This window comes from Rhinopithecus roxellana, chromosome 13 (assembly GCF_007565055.1).
Source record: "Rhinopithecus roxellana isolate Shanxi Qingling chromosome 13, ASM756505v1, whole genome shotgun sequence".
Classification (NCBI taxonomy): domain Eukaryota; kingdom Metazoa; phylum Chordata; class Mammalia; order Primates; family Cercopithecidae; genus Rhinopithecus; species Rhinopithecus roxellana.
The window spans coordinates 75258350-75281966 of record NC_044561.1 but is presented as its reverse complement, the minus strand read 5'-3'; the positions used below and the strand labels follow the sequence as shown (position 1 = coordinate 75281966).

General features: G+C 42.6%; 2 protein-coding genes across 2 annotated transcripts in view; both read right to left on the bottom strand.

The window, feature by feature from the left end:
- The window catches only part of APCDD1L (APC down-regulated 1 like), a 56549-nt gene that overhangs the window by 12957 nt on the left and 19975 nt on the right, over positions 1-23617 (bottom strand). The window lies entirely within an intron of this gene.
- On the bottom strand, positions 22754-23143 carry LOC104663793 (putative 60S ribosomal protein L37a). Its single transcript, XM_010365138.2, has one exon. The coding sequence runs from the start codon at positions 23113-23115 to the stop codon at positions 22837-22839; it is 279 nt and encodes a 92-aa protein (XP_010363440.1). The 5' UTR covers positions 23116-23143; the 3' UTR covers positions 22754-22836.

The window sequence follows — 23617 nt, the reverse complement described above, 5'->3', positions numbered from 1 at the left end:
AGGCAGACCTTCCCAGCAGGGGTTCAGAAGAGCTGAGGGCTCCCCACTGCCCCCTCAGAGCTGCCTGACCCCAAACTCTCTGTGCCCCAGGGGTATTTTAGGAAAATGAGGCAGAGTGGATTCCTCAGTTCCCTTGAGGTTGGGGGTTGCATCTGGAGACTTTTGGGGTCCCCAGTGATCAGCTGAGAAGGCAGGAGTGACGCTGATGATGACGAGGGGGATGACAGCACCTGTTAACTGGGAGCGGACCCCTTGCGCTTCTATACATTATTCCCATCTGATCTTTGCAATAACCCTGGAGTCGGTGTTAGTATTATCTTCCTCTCATGGGCAGAGAAACAGGCTCAGCTCAGAGATGGGCTTAGCTTCCACCGGACACATGCCACCCGGATGTGGCAAAGCCAGGATGTGAGCCCAGGTTGTTGGACTTCGGGGTGTGACGGCCTCACCGGTGCTTGTCTTACATCCCCAGAGAACACAGAAGGAGCTGACTTGGAGGCGGGGTAAAACGCAGGGCGGTCAACAAACATTGGCCGACTGAATAAACGAAGGCATGAGTACAAATGCTGGTGTAGCCCTAGGTCCCTGTTGTAATCTTGGTTCATCCTGCAACTGATTATTGCCTTTAATTAGCCAAATAGGAGAAATGAAAACAAATAGCCACCCAGCCAGGGCCAAGGTGTCACCACACCAACTCATCAGCACTCAGGGCTGCTCTATGAAGTGAATGAAATGCCAGCAGGATCTTGAAAGAGAGAGGCTGTGGTTGTTTTGTCTTAGCATGTCTAATTTGCAGAAATTTGTGGCAGGACGTTGTAGTGGGTGGGTAGGCACCAAAGTTGGGCCAGGTCCCTATACAACTCGCCAGGAGTCCTGAGCTGATGGGTGCACGTCAGCGTCAACACCTTGTGCATTTGGGGGCTTCTGCAATATGCTTCTTCAGAAGACATTGGGTTCCCTGGATTCAATTCTGCAGGTTAATTTGAACATCTCCAGTGTCAATGAAACCTGTCCAAAAGTGTTGATTTGGGGGAATGGATGAAAACAGAGCGAGGAAAAGGATCAAAAGGGGTCAGCAATATTTGCCTGGTAGGAAAATCCAGCTTACATTTCAGAGTGAAATAGTGAAGGGGTCCTGCAAATTATCTTGCCATTGTTTCCACAAAACTTGGGCTCTTGAGGAAGTGTTTTTCTGTTCAAAAGAAAACAAGACTTTTTTTCCCCCCCTGCACCCTCCCTGAAGTCACTGAGACTAGATGGCCCTTGACATGGTGTTTTGTCGTGAATCCTCAGATCCTGTGTTTCTGCCGAGTGCATTTTATTTATCTTGTTTTTCTGTGAGGAAATGGGATTTAATTATGTTGGGAGACTGAGATACAGCGAAGTGTGGCTGCATTCGGAACATGTACACACAAATGCGAAGCAATGCTGGGCACCTCTTGAGGAGCATCATGTCACCTCTTGGTCATGCATGAGGTCTCAACGTCAAGGTGGCAAAAGCAAAACTGACCAGTTATAAATGATTCCATGACATTTTCTCCAACACAGTTCCTGGGGTAGAATGTTGGATTTTCTTTGCTTTCCCTCCACTTCCTCTTTCTCTTCCTCCAAAAAAGTCTTAACTAAAGAAGTAATAGCTGCAAGTAGATGGTGTGGTGGGTTTGGTTACACAACTTTTTGCAGGGAAGTGATAGACGGGAGTTAAATGCATGGACCAAATTGATTTTTATCAACCATGGACTTTTAATTAACAGTGGTGCCCACTTACTGTCATTCATTATTTACTGTTTACCCACTAATTAAAAATTATGCTGCTTTTGCATTCATAAGAGCAGGACACTTGGAATTAGATAGCATCGTTCAAATTACCTGAAGAATTAAATCTGGAGTTCCCAATGGCTCAGACCAGGCTACCGGAGCTTAAAATATGACCTGCTTGAGGCTGATGTGTCATCCTGAATCAGAGCACCAGAAACAGGCCTCATGAACAAATACCATATGGACCTGCCTGGGGCCTTCCGGGGAAAGAACACTCGCTGAGCACACACGGAAGTGTGGGCACTCGGTTAAGATTGTCTTGAGATCATCAAGTGGTGCCCAGTGTCTCCTGAGTGGGAGGCCCAAGGTCAGGTGCTTCATCTGCATTATGACCTTGAGCCCTCCCAGCGGCAGCGTATCAGTACCCTGGCAGAGCCCAAAGGATTGACAGGTGTCATTGGCACAACCACCTGTGACATGGGTTCGGTCAATGAACCTATTTTGCTGATGAGGAAACTGCAGTTTGGAGGAGTGGAGGGACTTGGCCATTGTCACTCCTCTGCAGACAGATGCTTCTTAACCAAATAAAACACAATACACCCAGTAAAATACACCTAACCTCAAAGGTACCCTGTCGGCCAGGCACGGTGGCTCACACCTGTAATCCCAGCACTTTGGGATGCTGAGGTGGGCGGATCACCTGAGGTCAGGAGTTTGTGACCAGCCTGGCCAACATGGTGAAACCCTGTTTCTACTAAAAGTACAAAAATTAGCTGGGCGTGGTGGCAGGCGCCTGTAATCCCAGCTATTTGGGAGGCTGAGGCAGAAGAATCGCTTGAACCCAGGAGGCGGAGGTTGCAGTGGACTGAGATCATGTCATTGCAGTCCAGCCTGGGTGACAAGAGTGAGACTCAGTCTCAAAAAAAAAAAAAAAAAAAAGGCACCATTTTAAAGTGAACCATTTGGTAGCATTAGTACATTCACAATACTGTGCAACCACCACCATGATCTCATTCCAGAACGTTGTCATCACCTCAGAAGGGGACCCTGTGCCCATCAGCAGTCACTCCCGCTCCCCTCTCCTCTTAGATCTCGGCAACAATGACTCCGTTTTCCGATTCTGTGGATTTGCCTATTCTGGATATTTCATAAAGATGGAATCCCACACTCTGTGCCCTTCTCTTACTTCCCTTCCCCAGCAATTCTCCTAGGTGGGTGTGGTTATTCCATTTTGCAGATGAACAGTGGAGGCTTAGACAGGTTTCACTCCTGGGGCCACAATTTATGTTTTCTTCAAAGATCAGGAAAAACGCAGGTATGGATCAAAGAGAGAAGAGGGTGGAGAAAAGATGCGAGCTTTGTAGCCAGAGCAGATGGAGAAATATCAGCTTTTCAGGTACCTTTCTTTTGGGGGTAAAAGCAAAAGAAAAGTACTTTTCTTCTCTTTTAATCTGCTTGTTCTGAGGTTCTCGAAGCAAGGCACTAATGAATGCAGGGTGGGGTGAGAGGTGATTTTAGGCGCGATGCGAGCACTTCGTATTCCAACAGTCACGCATTGATTTTAGGAGGTGTTAAAAGTGTCGGTAGTTACCGTAACAACCTTGTACTTGCACGGCCTGTTTTGCTGAGGACTGACTTTTAAAAGGGGATTGATCTGAACTTGATATTAAAATATTAAGTATTTTATTTTAATTATTTTCTTTTTATATTTTAATGAAATCGTGTTTAATAAGTAGATGTACAAGGGACTCGTGGGTGTGGTAAATGGCCTGAGGGTGGTGCGTGGAAGATGGAGGGAGGAGCAGTTCAAGGTGAACTGGTCACCTCACCTGAGGCATGCAAAAGGAGAGCATCTGGACATCTCAGGGCTGCCACGACAAAGACCACATACTGAGTGGCTGAAGCAACAGGAGTCGATCCTTTCCCAGTCTGGAGTCTGCAAGTCTGAAGTTTGAAATCAAGGTGTGGGTAGGGCCTCTCCCAGGACCTGGTGGCTCCAGGTGTCCCTTGGCTTGTGGCTGCATCACGCCAGTCTCTGCCCCCATCTTCCCATGGCCTTCTTCCCTATTTGTGTGTTTCCTCTGTCTGCACCTGTGTCCAAATCTCCCTCTCCTTTCTTTTATAAAGGCACCAATCCCTGGATCAGGGCCCACCCTAATCCTAATCCAGCATGACCTCATCCTAACTTGATGACATCTGCAAAGACCCTATATCCAAATAAGGTCCTATTCCCAGGTACTGGGGGTTAGGACTGGAACATATCTTTTTTGGGGGGTTACATTCAACCCACAGCAGATAACAATGACCATCCAAAATTGAGGTTCCCCAGGTGACCCAACTATCATTCATTCATTTCTCCTCCCCCACACAAACACTTATTTTTATTTATTTATTTATTTTGAGACAGTGTCTTGCTCTGTCGCCCAGGCTGGAGTGCAGTGGTGCGATCTCGGCTCACTACAACCTCCACCTCCCAAGTTCAAGCAATTCTCCTGCCTCAGCCTCCTGAGTAGCTGGGACTACAGGCGCATGCCACCATGCCTGGCTAATTTTTGTATTTTTAGTAGAGATGGGGTTTCACCATGTTAGCCAGGATGATCTTGATCTCCTGACCTCGTGATCTGCCCACCTCAGCCTCCCAAAGTTCTGGAATTACAGGCGTGAGCCACTGCGCCCAGCCCCAAATACTTATTGAATGCCTGTTGTATGCCTGGAACTGAAATGGACTCTGGTTCTATATGGCTGCACATGATGGTCAGAATTCCTGTTCTCCTGGAGAGATTGGCATTAATCAAATAGGCTCACATCAGAGTATAACTTCAAACCATCCCTAATGTCTTGATGGAAATTTAAACAATGGCCAACAACTTCAATGATTTCCCAGTGCACTCAGTTCAACATTCAAGCTTTCTTGTGTAGCCTCTGAAGCCATTTGAAACTGGTTGCCTTTTTACCACCTGATCACCCACCCCATCCCACAGTGCTTTTCCACTGTGAGTCCCTCGTGCTGAAAGGGCAAACCTTTGGCTGCCTTGAGGCTATTGCCTGTGCTGTTCCATTCTCTGTTCTGTGCTGGGCTCTCCGTCTTCACGGAGGTCTCAGCATAAACGGCATTTCCTGGCAGCGCATCCTTTCCAGGCATCCCTTTTCTGTACACTCCATTCTCTTCTCTCCTGTGCAGCACTCATCACATCTGGCATTTATTATCTGCTTTCTTGCTTCGATTTACTTTTTTGACTTTTCATTCTGAAATAATTTCAGACTTACAAAAATGTTGCAAAAATGGTAGAAAGAGTTCTAGTGTATGCTTTGTCCAGTTTCCCTACAAGTTAACATCTTACACAGACATTGTGCAATGATCAGAACCAGGACATTAACATTGATACAGTGTTCTTAATGAGTCTACAGACCTAATTCAAGTTTCACCCATTGTCCCATTAATGTCCCCTTTCTGGTCCAGCATTCAATCCAGGATCCCACATTGTATTGAGCTGTCATTGTTTTCTTCAATCTGAGACATTTCTTTTCTTTTTGTCTTCTATGACTTTGACACTTTTGAAGAGTAGTGGCTCTTATTTTGTAGTACCCTTAGATTGGGATGGTCTGATGTTTCTTCATGAGTAAATTCTGCTCATGAGTTTCTGGTAAGAATGTTGTGGAAGTGATGGTGTATCCTTCCCAGTGCATCATCTCAGGAGGCACACCAAGGCAATCATCCCATTCCTGATGATCTTGACTGTGATCACTGGCTTAAGGAGGCATCTACCAAGTTTCTCTACTATTAAATTACTACTTTTCTCTCTGTGATTAATAATTACCTTATGGGGCTATACTCAGAGATAATGGAAATACCTTGTATTTCATTATACATTCTCCCACTAATTTGAGCATCTATTGATAAGTGTCAATGATTCTTGCCTACAATTATTATTGGTGTTGTTTTCCAAATGGTCATTCTCTAGTTCCATTACTCTTTTTGAGTTTATTTTTGTTTTTAGAGACGGGGTCTCACTGTGTTGCCCAGACTGGTCTTGAACTCCTGAGCTCAAGAGATCTGCCTGTCTCAGCCTCCCAAAGTGCTGGGATTTCAGCCATGAGCCACTATGCCCAGTTCTTTCTGAGTTTATTAACTGTAATTGTGCTGTAAAAATGTACTGTCCCTTCTCTCCCATTTATCTTTTTATTCAATTATTTATATTACTATGAACTCCTGAATATTTATTTTTACTTTATTGATTATAACACATTACTATCATTATTTATTTTGTGGCTCAAATTGTCCCTGATTTGGCCATTGGGAGCTCCTCCAGTTAATCTCCTGTGTCCTTTCTGTATGTCTTTGTCATTTTGGGGGGAGTATTTCCTCATTTCCTGGTGCCAGAAGATCTTCCAGGTTCATTTTGTGTTGTTTTCAGTCCCATCCCTGAAACTGGCCATTTCTCCAAGGAGCTCTGATTCCTTTTATTGAAAAATGGTGTTTAGAAACCAAGATCTGGGTGCTAGGTGTGCTCACTGCTAGTGGGCTGTCACTTCAGGCTTCTTAACTTTTTCTTTTCTCCTTCCTTCCCTCCTTCCTTCCTTCCTTCCTTCCTTCCTTCCTTCCTTCCTTCCTTCCTTCCTTCCTTCCTCCCTCCCTCCCTCCCTCCCTCCTTCCCTCCTTCCTTCCCTCCCTCTTCCCCTTCCCTTCCCTTCCCATCCCTCATTTCTCCCTTCCTCTCACTGTGACTCCACTACTCTGCCAGCTTCCTGAGGGCTGAGTCCTCATCTCTCTTGCTCACTGCTGATTCTCCAGCACCTGGCACAGTGCCTGATGGATGCCCAATACATATTTGTTGTGTTAAGTCATGGAAAGTGCTTAGGACAATGCCTTCATATACTAAGTGTTCAATACATGCTATTTACAATGACTATTTTTCATTGAATGAATGAATGGCTTGTGGTCCATAGTAGCACGTGTGTGAGTTCCTTGATGACCCTTCTCCCACCTCTCTGGATGTGGCCATTAGAGTCAGGCTTGAAGCGGGAGGGGAGAAAGAGATGGTTTAGTTGTTGGGATTGCCAAGAATCTGGCTGAGGGTGAAAGGGTGATCAGTCAGGGAGTTCCCAGTAGGCTGGGGGCCAGGTTGATCCAAGCAGGTAGAGAGGAAAGAGAAGTAGGTGAAGGGAGATTAGTGTGTGAGCATCAGATCATGTCACAGGCTTAGATAGGCTGGATCTGGCCTAAGAAGCAAATGCCAGGTACTTTGCTTCAAAGCTTCTTTTCACCCTTGGAACCTGCCCTAGTGAAACCAGGATCCTGACATGGTCCTGTACCCCCTAGGAAGGCTCCACTAGCTCCATAGGCACATAATGCAAGCCATAAATGTCAGCCCTGCACGTGATTTTATTGGTGCATGTTTTCTAGTAGCCACGTTAAAAAAGCTAAAAAAAGACAGGTAAAATCAATTTTAATGATATATTTTATCTGGCTCCAAGTACTATATTTCAACATGTAACAAATATAACAATTAATGAAATATTTTATGTGCTTTTTTTTTTTTTCCCCCATATCAAGTCTTCAGAACTTGGTGTATATTTTATACTTATAGCACAACTCAATTTAGACAGGCCACATTTCTGGTGCCCTGTGACTACATGTGGCTGGCAGCTGCCAGATTAGACAGCAGAACTCTAGCTCAAGGATGGAGCATGCATGTTACATTTTGCTGTATCACATGTTTTCAAGTTGGCTTCTGAAGACTCCTGGGGCTATTTTTGAAACAGATAGTGCAACCCAGTAGGTAGGATGTAGTCTTTGACCCAGCTTTAGCCAAAACGGTCCCTACCTGTTGCTCTGTTTTATATACTGAGGTTTGGATTAAGATTTGCTGGTTTTTTTTTTTTTTTTTTCTTAAAATGTCTGAAACCCTTTAGTTTATTTCAAAACCGTCAGCTTGAGGTAATTCACCTAGAATGTTTGGACCTGGAGGAAGCTTACACATATTTTAAGTAAAACTTTCAGCAGTGACTCCCCACCCAAAAAATAAGCTCTCTTGATTAGAGGAGGCTGCCTTTTACAAATGGAGATATGCTGGCTGCGACGGTGGCCCCTGCTGTGTGGCCAGTAAACTTCAGACTGGCTATGGAAACAGAGCCATCACAGCACAGCTACAGCCAGAGATGTACTTTCCAATGAAGTCACTGCACAAAAGGCATGTGGGGTTTCCACCAGAACTCCCCCGAGAAGGCTGCAGATTGGATGCTACTACTGGATGCTGCATCAGCAAACAGAAATACGGAGACACCCTTTGCATTCTAAGGAGCCCATCCCCAACCTCTGGTGTGAATGGCTGGTCCTCAGATACCTCACATGTCTCTCATTTGGCTATAATTGAATCTCCTCATCCACCTAATCTGAGAATCATTGTGTTCAGGGCTGGGAGGCAGGTTGGGAAGTGGGTTGGACTTCGCTATCTTGGGAAACACAGAAATGATATGCTCTAAAAAAAAAGCACCCTCCATTCCCCGCAACCTTCAGCATCCCAGCCCTTTGGAATGTGCCCTCCTCTGCTCAGTGCGCTCAGAGAGTTGAAGGCTGCCCTGAGAAAGTCAAGAGGAACTGGGTACCTGGGAGAGTGGGTCTGAGGATTGAGGAGCAGAAGGCCCTTTGGATTAAGAAGCCGCGGGTTGAAAGGTGATCAAAGGGACAGGGTTTGGTTCGCTACTGGCCCCCCAGTTCTCCATGAAAAGTCTCAGGTCAGGCTGGACCACGGGATGGAGGACAAAGGTGGGCCTTGCCTGGTACCACCTGGAGAAGGTGACTGCTTTATGTTTGTGTGACATGTGCTTAAGTCACAATGGAAAACGCTGTGTATGAGGAAGCGGCTGGCCACTGTGGATACCTCCCTGAGGCCTCTGCTTAGCCTCTCCTGCTGAGAGAAAGGAAGTGCACAGTCCACAGAATGGGAAAGGAATGGGGGCCTGGGGAGATGAGTTCTGGCCCACCAAGCCTGGCTCATAAGCTAGGTTTTTCTGTTTGTTTGTTTAGGAATGTTCCAGAATGAAAACTGTGCACATGAAAACTCCCTCGGCCCCATGATAATGCTAATTACTCTCGCTCTGGCCGGAGTTCCCACCCAGTTGGAAACTGGAACATCCCAGCCACAGGCCAGCTGTTTCTAAAGAGCCAAGGCAGCAGGGTGATGGATGGGAGCATTTCCCTTTTCACCCAGATGTTCCGGTGTCTTGGAGACAAGGCCTCGTTAGCCCAACTTTAGCTGCTGTGTTCCCAGCTTGCACGTTGGTCTGTAGACATTATTTATACCAAACTTGGCCAATGCTGTCCACTGATGCCAACATCCCACCTGGTGCTTGGAGGAGCCAGTGAGGGGATGATGATAGCTTGTAGCATCACTGTGTAGCAGGGGTTCCGAACGTGCCTGGATCTCACTGAATGTCCTGGTGACTGCCCTAAGGGGTGTAGTTAGGAGTCAGTGTTTGCCAAACAGAATGTGTATCTGGGAGTCTCCCGTTGGACTGAACTCTTATTAGCTCTCTTGGCAGAAGGCTGAAGCTTTCATTGTTCTGTAGAAGAGGACTTTGGCAAGATAATCACAAGGTTTTGACACATTCAACAAGAAAGATATTCGTATACATCAGAGTGAAGACCCCTCAGAACCCAGAAAGGGTGCCTGAGAAGGACTCTTGGGATTCCAGCTTGAGGGACTGAACTCTTCATGGAGCCTTGGCAACTGGTTCTCCACCAGCTCTTCCCCAGAGGGGCCAAGAATCTTGCCGTGTCGCATAAATATTTAGGTTTTGAGGAGACAGGGATGGAGGATGGTGGTTTCCATTGAGTATCCTTGGATCTGAGACCTGCCCCAAGATGTCGGGGGTGACTGAGAGGAACCCCAGCATGGGGGGAAACACACCACTCACCGAGCTGTTCTTGGGAGCTTCCACAAGGGGGCCCTCTTGAGCTTTGGTTGGGGCGATTGGGATACTGTGGCGAACCCTCACACCGCCCGCTCCAGCTTCGGCCTCCAGCCCAGGGTCACCCAGCCTCCCTAGTTCCACCCAGTCCTTGGGGAAGAAGGAGCCCACCAAGGCCAGCTCTGGTGCCCAAACTTTCTTCCACGTGGGAGATCTTCCTTTCCACTCGCGCAGAGAACGTATTTAGAGACTGAAGGCAAGGGCGAAGGGTCACCTAGCGTTGCCTCTTTCAGAGAAGTTTCCAACAACAGAACAAAAGCTCCAGTTGGAACCACATAAAAGGGCATGTGGGAAGCTTCATAAACAATGAAACAAGACATCTCAGCTCCTTGGGCCTCTCCCCAAAGACACGTATACGGGGGCCTTTGGGTCAGCTGCGACAGGAAGCACTGAGATTTTAAATGCAAGAAAATTATTGTAATTTAACAAATCAATTTTTCTTACATTGTGTTGAGATTAAGTTCGTGGTCTCTTTCATACATTCAAACTAAGAAATTTCCCTAGAGTGCAATTTTGTGGGAAAACCTACATCATGTTTCGAAAAACCCATTTTGCTAGGAGTTACCAGATTTTAAGATAAATGGTAATATTTAATTATTGCATTATTTTACCGTCTAGAAAATTAGTGTGCTTTTAGAGTTTCAGGAGAAAGACCGGCTGTAAGTTCGCACCCTATTTTAAAATTACCATACAAATAGAATCCCAAAGATGCAAATATTGGCTTAAGTGTTGCAGACAAGGTACAGGAAAATGTGTTGGCTTCCTAAATGTTAAATAAACAGGCTTGCAATTCTCACCTTCCCTCATGACCCCGGCCCAGCTGTGCTCTTACCCTGGGAGGAGCACATGTAGCTCAGGAAGGGGACAAAGCGGTGCTAACTGGATGACCACAGCAGGTGAGTCATCAGAGTATCATGGTTACCACCACAATAACAAGATGCACGTTTTTGGTAAAGCTCTGGAGTCTTCGAAGCCCACATTCATGGATCTGCTCGACCCTTATCACAAACATTCCAGATGGGGTGATGACTGCCCCCATCTTACAGACCCCAAGACGGAGGCTCAGAAGGGAAAGCCTGACAGTATCTTGCCTCTGTCACATAACCCTCAGGTGGAGAGGCCCAAATTCAAAACTGGGTCCAGTAACTGTAAACCCCTAGCCTCTTTCCATCTGCACTTACAGCCCTGGTCTTGGCTCAACATTTATTGGGCACGTACTATGTGCTTGGCCATGGGGTTGCAGAGCACAGAGGCATCTACAAGGGCTCAGGGTCTGACATTCCAAGCCAATTATTCTGCCTAATACTGGTCCAGTTTACCAAAAGGAACTCAAAGAGAAGAGGGGCCTCCAGAGGGGCCCCACTGCCTATGTGTGCTCTGAGGTCTTGCAAGACAAGAAACTGCTTGACAGGTGGAGAGAGCTATAATGGGCACTCCAGGCAGGAGCTGCAAGGTAGCAGGGAGGTGTGAACCAGCAAAGAGAGATGGAGGAGGATGTAATTAGTCCATGCATGATGGTGGCACTGTACAGAGGGTTGTCATGGGGAGAGCTAGAGAAGCACAGAGCGGCAGGTGTGGAGGGAGGCCTTACCCGCTGCTTCTTGGGGCTGGAATGTTCTCCAGGAGGTGGGCAGGGGGCTTGCAGGGGGTAAGATCAGGTGTGTGCTTTGAAAAGCAGTGTTTTCCACGCTGACTGTGCCTCCTGGGTGGCACTGCCCACCGTTCCAGGGGTCCATGGTGGACATTCTACATTGGATTAATTTCATGTCTATTTTGACTCAATTCAATAACTGACACGTCAATCCTGGGTTGCTGTTAGGATGAGGCTAAGGCACAGAGGGATAGATTATTTTTAAAAATAAGTGAGTGTGAGCTAGTTGATGTGGAGAGAAATGTTGACTCAATTACAGAACAGTAACAATCAGATGTGGCCAAATGGCCGGAATGGCACCTGGTGACAGGTGGTGGGAGGCCCAGGCTCTAAGGCCCCTGCTGGCTTGCATTAAAGATGATGTTGTGCACATCTGAGGGCTGGGGAAGGAAGGACTTGAGAGGGCCTGTGGGTACCAAGTCAATTCCTGAGCAAGGAGGCTCTGAGGCTGGGGCCAAAGATGGGGAGGCTACCTTGTAAGGTAAAGTGGGGTGCAGCTTCTCAGCCTGGGACATGGGAAGGATGGGGTGCAGGTGTCTGAGATAGAGAACTGGGGAGGAGTACCACATTTAGAGGGTACATTTTGAGCATCCAGAGAGGGCACCCAGCTGGGCCCAGTCACCTCTCCACACAGCACCCAGGGACGATAATGGGCTGGAGAAGCCTGCCTCTGGAGAGGCAGAGTCCCCAGGGAAGTGGCTCTAGGGAGAAGGCTCAGGCAGAGGCCAGGGAAGGGGGCACAGTCAGAATGGGGAGCAAGTTGTTTGATAAATAGGGTTGCAGATAAAATGCAGGATGCCAAGTTAAATCTAATTTCCATACACACAACAAAAAATATGTTAGCATCTGTGTGTCCCAAATATTGCATGGATGAGTGTAGCAACTTGGCTATGGACAGAGAAGAAAGTCAAAACCAGGGAGATGTGTGAGATAGATTGTGCTTAATGGTTTAATTATTATTTTTATGTAAGTTCTTTTATGCCATACACAGGGCAAAAAAAAAAATAATAATAATCAGAAAATGCAGAAAAGCACAAAGATGATTTAAAAGCACGTCCACAGTCACCTAACCCAGAGTGAACTGCCATTAACCTGCTGCTGTACATTACCCTCCAGCTTCTAGAGTCTGGGGGTGCCAAAAGGCACAGCACAGGGACTTTGGTCCCCTCTGAACTTCCATCTCTACAACAATGCCTGGCCCACGGTAGGCGGGCAATACATTTTTGTTGAATGAATAAATAAATCTTTCTAGGCTTTTTTTTTTTTTCTTATACATACATACCTGTATTTATCCAATTATCATTTTTATAAAAATGGGGTCACCCTATACCTATTATTTGAAATCTATTGTTTTAACTGAACAATAGGTTTAGCTATCTTTGTGGATGGTTGATTTTTTTTTTTTTTAAGACTGTGGGGACTAACACACATTCACACATTCACAGTCTGCAGCAGAGAAATCAGAGATGATGCAGGGGCAGAAGCAGGAGATGTAATAACTCAGGGAGGCCGGTGCCCTAATCAAGAAGAGTCCAATAAAAACAGGCTAAACTCTTCAAACAAAAGCAATATGTGGCTTGCAGTGGAATTTTCAAAACGCATTAAAAAAGGTGTAAAATGAGAACTGCGAGTCTCTTCCTACCCTGAAGCTTTAGTCGCTTCCTTCAAACAGAATCACTTGAACAGTTCCTTGTGTATCCTGCCAGAAAGATGGTTTCATGCCGATCTCTGCTATTAAAGTTTTATTTTTTTTATTTTTTATTTTTTTATGACTGCAATCTTTCTACAGACATCGTTTTGCATTTTGCTTTTTACACTTAAATTATCAGAGATAGTTTTCCGTTGCAGACTTATCTCTTATGGAAAAGACAAAATAGTATTCCATTATTTAGACTAATCTTGATGTAGCTAAGCAATCCTCTGTAAATGGTCATTTAGGTCGTGGTACCCAGACACACACACACACACACACACACACACACACACACACGCAATTATCAAAACAACAATACATTGGACACCCTTTTAAATATGTCTTGGTATAAATATTCTGGGTCTCCATTGGAGAAATTCTTAACAGAAAAATTGAATGTACATTAACATGTCAATAGATTTGGCCAAATTGTCCTCCAAAAATACTATTTCAATTGATCTTCCCTCAGTGATGTACAAGAGTGCCTGTGTCCTTAGATCTTGGGCCACACTGGATATTAGCAAATATAGAAAGCGAAGTTTTCATTTTTACAAGTCTAACATATGAATATTGGAAGGGAAATGACAAGTTAATGAAGGTTTGTGGTTAATCACACATTTCCGTGCCTACAAATAAACAAGGGGCGCAAGTTAATCAGCATATACTCCATTAACTTGGATTCATACCCTTCTGTTTATTTTCACTGCCATCACTCTGGCTCAAGTCACCATCATTTTTCAGATGAAAGGCTGACAGGGACCGCTCGCTGTTTCCCTGGCACTCACTCTGGCCCCTGTAATTCATTCTCCATGGAGCAGCAAGCATGATCTTTAAAAAATGCAAATCAGCATTCTGCTTCTGCAGTATAGCTTATCTGAATATTCTGAAGGCCTTCCCCACTGTGCCTAACTAGATTTGGTATAAATTATGCTTTTTCATAAAGTAGAGAAGCTTCTGAGTTCTCTGGCTCCCAAAGTGAGCTTAAGGGGGGCCTGGAGAGCCCCTCCAGAGGACAGATGTCATTGTCTTCTTTGCCTGTGGCATGAGGTTGGGCAGATCAGGGGCTAGAGTGCTCCCAAGCTGCTGATGCCCCTGGCTCCTGGGAGAAGCAAATATAAATAATCTCTAGAAGAAAGTATTATTATTTTCAATTATAATATTTTTCACAGATTAAGATCAAATAAATCTGAATTCTCAAAGATCCCCCAATACACAAGTAAACAATCCACTATGGAGTAACAGCTGGCAGAAGCAAAAGATGAATATCAGATATTGGAATTATCTGTCACAGAATATAGAGTAATACACATGAAATGTTTAATAAAATAAAACATGGAAGTTTAAAAATGAGCAAACAGCATGAGCCGTAAAAATCATCAAGCAGATCTGGAAAATGAACAAATACAACTTTGAGAAACAAAAATAACATTTTTGAAATAAGAACTTAGTGGCTGGTTCAGGGAACAGATTAGACACTGTTGAAAAGGAGATTAGTGAATTGGAAAATAGATGTAAAGAAATTACCCAAAATTTAGGAAAAAAAGAGAGGGAATGCAAACTAAGATGAAGAGGTTAAGAGACATAGGAGCTATCATGAGACAGTCTAACTAATGTCTTCCATAAAGACAAAAAAAAAAAAAAAAAAAAAAAAAAAAGAAGGGGTAGAGGAGATGCAATCAGTGAAGAAGAATGTCTAACAATTTTCCAGAAGTGATAAAAGACACTAAACTACTGGAAGCACAGTTAGTACCAAGTGGGATTAAGAAAAATCCAAAGAAATAAACATTTGACCCTGCAAAGCACCAAACAAAAAGTAGTCACCAACCTAGATTTGTGTACCCATCAAAACACTCTTTCAACAACAAGGGCAAAACAAAGACATTTTCAAATAAACAATACTGAAAGTGTTCATCATCCTACACTCTATTAAATGAACTTCTAAACAAAGGAATTTATTAGGAAGGAAAATTTACTGGAGGGAAGGTTTTTTTTTGTTTTATTTTGTTTTTTGTTTTTTGTTTTTCTTTTTAGATGAAGTCTTGCTCTGTCACCAGGCTGGAGTGCAGTGGCATGATCTTGACTCCCTGCAACCTCTGCCTCCCAGGTTCAAGCAATTCTTCTGCCTCAGCCTCCGAGTAGCTGGGATTACAGGCACACACCACCATGCCTGGCTAATTTTTGTATTTTCAGTAGAGATGAGGTTTCACCATGTTGGCCAGGCTGGGAAGGTCTTAGTTTTAAGAAGAAATAACAAGCAAAGAATTGGAAAATGTAATTCTTTAAATGAAGAAATAAAATAATACCCTCTAATTTTGTGGGGTTAAGAAAAGAGGAAAAGGACAGAACAAAAATACTGGAAAACAGAAGTATGTAATTTGGAAGATAAATGATTATGTTAGTGTTCTAAATTTCTTGCATTAATCAGGAAAAGAGTTAAGATGTTATAATTTCAAGAGTTAGCTGCTAAAATAATAGAAGCATTGTGTAACTTCCAAACCAGAAGAAAGAAAGATAATAGGAGTAATAGGAGTAAGTAAGATAATAAGATAATATAATAAGATAATAAAGTAATAGGAGTAAGTATAAATAAACTAATTCCTTAAATATTAAAAAAAAGCAAGAAAGGAGAAAAGGAGCACAAAAAGTGTAGTTTGTGGGAAATAAAAGATGGTTAAAAACAAATATGAAAAAATGTAAATGGATTTAATTACCAATTAACAGAGATTATCTAATTGGATTTTGAAACCCCTAGCTATGTGTTATTTACAACAGACATACTTGAACTATAGGGACACAGAAAGTATGAAAGTGAAATAATTCACAAAACTTGCCAAATACTAAGTAAAAGGAAACTGGGTGGCTACATCAAAATCAGTTAGAGTAGGATATGCAATAAAAAGCACTATTAGGGATAAAGGTGGTCACTCCACAAAAGGTCCAGCCTGCCAAGAAAAGATGGCCATATCAGAACATACAAAGCAAACATTGCTAGAGCTAGAGCAAAATATTGACAAATCCATCATTATAATGGCATAGTTTTGCACAACTCTTCTGATTATTTATAGACCAAGTAGACAAAAGATCAGTAATGACACAAAAGCTTAAAAAACACAATGAACAAGTTTAATTCCTTTCATATATATGTGTGTGCCAGTGCGTGCATCTGTGTGTGTATGTGTGTGTATGCATGTGTGTTATGTAAGCATAGTGTACACAGTGGTCAACTCACGTGCGGTTTTGCTTTCTGTGGTTTCAGTTACCTGCAGTCAACCATGATGTGGAAATATTAAATGGAAAATTCCGGAAATAAACAACTCATACATTTTAAATTGAGTGCTGTTCTGAGTAGCATGATGAAATCTTCCACCATCCTGCTCCATCCCACCCAGGATGTGAACCCCCCTTTTGTCTAGTGTATCCACATATACACTACCTGCCCTATACAATGCGATAAGAGGAAAAACCATAGTAGACATAGGATTTGGTATTATCCACAGTCTGAGGCACCCACTGGGGGTCTTGGAATGCCTCCCCTGAGGTTAAGGGAGGGACTAATGTACATACACACACACACACACACACACACACATATATTACTGTGTCCAACAATTAGAGTGTCAACATTCTTTTCAGACACATATGCAACATTTACAAAAACTGACCCCATACTAGGCCATACAATGTCTCAAAGAATTCAAAGAATTGCTATTATACAGGCTATAGTTCTGATTGCAATGCAGATAAATTAAAAGCCAGTAATAAAAATATTTCAAACATTTCTATGTGTTTGGAAATTAAGAAACACTTCCCAAACACTCAGGCATCAATGGAGAAATCAAAATCAAAATCAAGAGAACACAGATCTTAGAACTAAGCAAAAAGTAAAAATAGTACACATGAAAACTCATGGAATGCAGATAAATCAATACTTTGAGGTAAACCTATAGGCTTATGAGCATATTGTTAAAAGAAGAAAGCCTAAGAATTAAAGGTAACCATCCAATTTAAGAAGTTAGAAATAGAAAAATTGAATAAGCCGAAATAAAATAAAATAGAAAACAAAACAAAAATAAAATAGAAAACAAAGCTAGAAGAGAGAATGAACAAGGTCTAAGTTGCTTCTGTGAAACCCCTGAGAGATTAGATCAACCTCTGCTAAGACTGATCAAATGAAAGAAAGGAAAGGAGAGGGAGTAGGGGGAAAAGAGGAGAGATTAAAATTACTGAGAATGAAAAAGAGACAAAACTACAGATCCAGCATGTTTTTATAAAAAAAAGAAGTTTATGATCCAACGTGTGTGTTTATAACTTGAATAGTTCTGTAAGTGTTGAAGAAATTGAGGAATAATTTAAAAATCTGCTCCCTGCCCCAAATGTAACCCAAACCAACACCAAACACTAATCAAACAAACAAACCAAAACAAACAAACAAACAAAACCAGGCAGGCCAGGTGCAGTGGCTCACGCCTGAAATCCCAGCACTCTGGTAGGCGGAGATGGGTGGATTGCTTGAGTCCAGGAGTTTGAGACTCCAGCCTAGGCAACATGGAGAAAACCCATCTCTATTAAAAAAAAAAAAAAAAATTAGGATCGGGCACAGTGGCTCACACCTGTAATCCCAGCACTTTGGGAGGCCGAGGTGGGCGAATCACGAGGTCAGGAGCTCGAGATCAGCCTGGCCAGAATGGTGAAACCCTGTCTCTACTAAAAATACAAAAAAATTAGCTGGATGTTGTCGTGGGCACCTGTAATCCCAGCTACTTTGGAGGCTGAGGCAAGAGAATTGCTTGAACCTGGGAGGCAGAGGTTGCAGTGAGCCGAGATTGCGCCACTGCCCTCCAGCCTGGGCAACAAGAGTGAAATTTTGTCTGGATAAAAAAAGAGAAGAAAAGAACAATATCACTCCAATTTTACATAAACTCGTCCAGAAAGTAGAAAAAGGGTGCAATCTTCAACTCACTCTGTGAGCTCTTAGTATGAATGGCAGATCTAGGTTTTGTAGAGCCTGAAGTTTATTCAATTTCGGGGGCCCTCTTAAGAAAAAGAATGGAAATTCATACAAAAATTCAAAATTGGCAAAAAAGTAAATATTTAGAATTGGAAAATAACAATAAATTACAAATTTTATAAAGCTGACACGTACCACAAACACAACAAAATTTAGAGAACTCGTATATTATTTTTATTATTCAATTGAGTTTTCTACAATAGTGTTTTCCTACACTTTTTAGATTGGGTTGGCTTTACCTCTTCACACGACAAAGATTTCATATTTTCATTTTCTATGGCAAGAGTAGAAAGGCCGCTTATTCTTTCTTCTTCCTTCGTTGTAAAAATATTTTTTGTTGCCGATCATTCAGGAGATTTCTTTTTCAGCTTAACAACTCATTATTATAATATCATAAGTTTTTAGGATTATCAAATTTGGAAAACTTCTATGAAGTTTCTTTCATGTATAAGCTATGAGATTTGCAACAACTTTCCCTAGACCAGCTTCTGGTTCTGCACATTTCACACCTGTCTTTCCACTGCCCCATGGTTCTAGTGATTGGTGCTGAGGACACATTCGTGGTGCATCTTCACGCCATGACAGTGGGCAGGTAGGACCGTGAGAAGCAGGGGTATTTGGGGAAGCCAGTCCTACACTGACCTTGCTAGCGAGAACTTAATGACACATGGAAGTGGCTGCATAACACACAAACTTAACGGCACTAACTAAAATAATTCTCAACACAACCTCTCCGTAAGCTGATCCCCCAAGTGCCCGCGGTCACTTCAACATTCACAGCAAAAGGCAGAGTGTGAAGAACCAGTGAAAGAACCAGCAAAAGACAGAGTGGGAAGAGACTGTCTCTTCAATGATTAATGTTGAAATCTGCTATGTTTTCAAAAACTTAAGTCCATGTGAACACATTGCTAGGGTTCTCACACTTGATACCCTTCCGGGTTTTGGAAAGTACTCTTGCAAGACAGAGACCCTGAATCCTTTTGAGGGCAGTGTGAAAAGGAAAAATTAAGGACAGTATGAGAGAGGAAAGGTATAGGCCAATCGCATTTATGGACACGGTTGCAAAAGTCGTAAATAAAATATGAGTAAATGGAATGTAAAGATAACACATTATGTCCATGTTGGGTCTATCCTAATAATGCAACTCATTAACATTAGAAAAATCTGTAAATATCCTTGCCACATTCACAGATTAAAAGATCTTTTCAAAGATGCAGAAAATGCATTTGATAAAATTCCAAACCCATTCATAATTTAAAAATGAGAAATAGTTTGATATGTATCTATGCTGATTAAGGGCATTATGTACCAAAAAAGCTTATTCTAAATGATATTTCTTAGTGATGAAGTACTGAACTTCTGAGATCAGGAATAAAAAAGACAAGGACGCCTCCATCACAATGAATGACAATGACTTTCAATGTTTTACTGACAGTCCTTGCAGCAAAACAAGAAAAAGAAATAAAAGGTATAAGTATTTTAAAAGAAATAAAATGATCACTATTTGTAGATGATATGATTGTCTATGTAAAAACTCAAAATCTACAAATTATTAGAAATAATAAGTGTTTAGAAAGATGGTTGGATAAAAGAAATCAATATATAAGAATCAATTATATTTTATAACAGCACATAGTTGTGGGGAGGGAATATATCATTTACAACAGTAGTTAAAAAATATAAGATACCTAGGAATAAATTTTATAAAAATATGCAAGATGTGTTTGGAGAAAATTATTAAAATTTCATGAAAGACATTAAAGGTATAAATAAATGAAGTGAGATATATTCAAGGATAGACAATATTAAGAGATGTCTACCTTCTACAAACTGGTTCATAGGTATAATAGATTCCAGTCAAAATCCCAACAGGTTATCTTATTTTTTTAGGATCTTGAGAAGGTGGTTATAAAATGTATATGAAAGAGCAAAGGTGTCAGGAATTGAAAAACAGTAAGATATAGGGGCATCAGAGCTCTTATAAGATTTATTGAAAACTCGAGTAACTGTAGCATTGTATATTCTGTGAAAAGATAAACAAATTGACCAAAACAATAGAACAGAGAGCTCAGATGGTGACTCCTGAAATTTACAGAGGCTTGCTAGATAACAGGACAGTGTTACTGATAAGTGGAGAAGAGAGGGCTGGTCAAGAAATAGAGCCAGGACAATTGGTTATACCCGTGGAAAGGAAAAAGAAGTCAGTTCATACCCCCAAATCAACTTCCAATGGGGGGAAAAAACTTAAATGTACAAAAAGGTAAAATGCTAAAGCTTTTAGAAGAAAATGTAGAAGAATATCTTATAATCTTGAGCTAGCAAAGGATTTCTTAAAATGTGCAAGTGCAAAAGGTGCAGAAAGACAAGCTGGTAAGTACGATCCTATTAAAATGAGGAACTTCTGTTACTCAAAAGATACCATAAAGAGAATGAAAAGACATCTGCAACACACATGACCAGCAGAGGATTAAGATACAGGATGTGTAAAGAAGTCCTCCAAATCTAAAGGAGAAGATAAATCATACCAGAGAAAAATAGACGTTAAGACATAAGCTGGTATTTCACAGAAGAGGAAACGAGAATGGTAAATAAAGATACATAGAGACTGTCAAACGCATTAATAATCAGGGCTGTGCAAATTAAGACCCAATAAGGTTATATTCTGCACGCATTGGATTATCAAAATTTATGAATTCCAAAAATAGCAAGTGTAGGTGAGGACCAATGGGAACCCTGCCCATGGGAGCATAAATTGGGATGAGTACTTAGTAAAATAACACTTTTTTTTTTTTTTTTGAGACAGAGTCTTGCTCTGTTGCCCAGTCTGGAGTGCCATGGCCCCATCTCAGCTCACTGCAAGCTCCGCCTCCTGGGTTTACGCCATTCTTCTGCCTGAGCCTCCCAAGTAGCTGGAACTACAGGCACCCACCACCTCGCCCAGCTAGTTTTTTGTATTTTTTTAGTAGAGACAGGCTTTCACCGTGTTAGCCAGAATGGTCTCGATCTCCTGACCTCATGATCCACCCGTCTCAGCCTCCCAAAGTGCTGGGATTACAGGCTTGAGCCACCGGGCCCGGCCGTAAAATAACTTCTAAGTTAACCTTATAGGCATTTACAGCGTGAGATCAGTGGTTTACAAACATTTTCTGTGAATCACAATCAGAAATACATCTTACATCACCATCTGATATATACGCCTCTGCACACACATACACTGACACATACATACACAATGCAAACATGCCCAATGTGTGAGACATGCACTCACACATAATGCAAGCATCTACACATGCACAGTGTACACACACAATGCAAGCATACACACATACACATGCCTTACACACAATGCAAGCATGCACACATGCACAGTGCACACACACAATGCAAGCATGCACATACACGTACACATGGACTCACACACAATGCAAGCATGCACACACACGTACACATGGACACACACAATGCAAGCATGCACACACACATGCACTCACACACAATGCAAGCACGCACACACAATGCACTCATACACAATGCAAGCATGCACACACGCATGCACTCACACACAATGCAAACATGCACACACATATATATGCACTCACAGTGCGTGCACACAGGCACATAAACATGCACATAATGGAAATAGAAGTTTCAGGAAATGATATTGTCTCTTAATATGAGACATCCACTCCCAAGTATTCTCTTTTCTTTCATTAAGAAAGCACACTGGTTGGGCCCCACTAATGTGAGTCATGAGGCATTAAGAGATCACGACTATGATTTTGTCATATGTACACCCAGCAACAAGTCCAAGAAGGTTCTTAAGAGCCTTATTTGTAAAAGCCAAAAGCTAGAGACAAACAAGATGATCGTAGATAGAAGAGAAAAATAACTTGCAGCTTCCTCACACGTTGGAATATTATCCAGAAGTGAAAATGGAGGAGCTACAGCCACACCTAATAGTGTGCTCACACCTTAGAAACATAATATCGAGTGCCAGAAGCAAACGCAGAAGAATACGTACAGTGAGCTATGACTTTCATCAACCTCAGGAACAAGCACAGCTAAAAAAATACCCTGTTCAGGGGGCACCTGTACCCTGAAAAAAAACAAGGAAAGGATAAACGCAAAATTCAGAAGTGGAGAACAGGTGAGTGGACAAAGACATGGGCAATGTTGTGGTTTCTGGGATGAGGGCTGGGCTCACGGGTGTCCACATTATGTTCACAGTCGACCTTTAACAACACAACACTAGAGTTAGGGGCACCAATGCCCCACACAGCTGAAAATCCACCAGTAACTTTCAACTCCCCCAAAACCTAACTATTAATAGTCTACAGTTAACTCGAAGACTTACTGACAATATAGTCAATTCACACATATTTCATATATAACATGTATTATATGCTGTGTTCTTACAATACAGTGAACTAGAGAAAAGAAAATGTTATTGACAAAATCATAAGGAAAACATATTTAGTATTCATTAGGTGGAAGTGGCTCCTCATAAAGGTCTTCATCCTCATCATCTTCATGTTGAGTAGGCTGAGGAGGAGGAAGAGGAGGGGCTGGTCTTGCTGTCTCAGGGGCAGCAGAGGTAGAAGAAAATCTGGGGATAAGAGGACCCGGGCAGGTGAAACTCACGTGATTTAAGGGTCAACTGCGTTTCTTTCTCTTTTTTTTTTTTTTTTTTTTTTTTTTTACATAAATTAACCCATTTATTATAGGCCAGTGATGTCTCAAAGAGTAGAGGAGCGTCTACTGGTCTTTCAACTCCTTCAGTCTTCTGATGGCGGACTTTACCGTGACAGCGGAAGTGGTATTGTATGTCCAGGCACCGCCGGCCACTATCTTCATGCAGGAACCACAGTGCCAGATCCCCACAGCTCGTCTCTTCATCTTGGTTTTGCCACAGAAAGAGCAAGTGTACTTGGCGTGCTGCCTGATTTCAATTTTCTTCACCATTTTCCGGAGGGAGGCCCAGTAGCGGCTCCCGTATTTACCCACGATCCCGACTTTCTTGGTACGTTTGGCCATGTGGCCGCGAGCTAGGTCCAAGCCCAGAGAGAGCTATTCTTTTCTTTTCGTTTCGTTTCTTTTCTTTTCTCTTTTCTTTCTTTTCTCTTTTCTCTTCTCTTCTTTCTTTTCTTTTCTTTCCTTTTTTTTTTTTTTGTTTTGAGTCAGGGTTTCATTCTGTCACATAGGCTAGAGTGCAATGGGATTGGCTCACTGCAGCCTCAAACTCCTGGGCTCAAGCGATCCTCTGGCCTCAGCCTCCTGAGTACCTGGGACTACAGGTGTGCACCACTACCACACTCAGCTAACTAAAAAAAAATTTTTTGGTAGAGATGGGATCTGGCTATGTTGCCCAATCTGGTCTCAAACTCCTGGGCTCAGTGATCCTCCTGCCTCGGCCTCCCAAGGTGTTGGGATTATAGGTGTGAGCCACTGCGCCCAGCTGTCAACTGTGTTTCAAAGTATACATATACTTTGTAGTCCTCAAATATCAGATAAAAATGCACATTTGATCAAGTGAGTC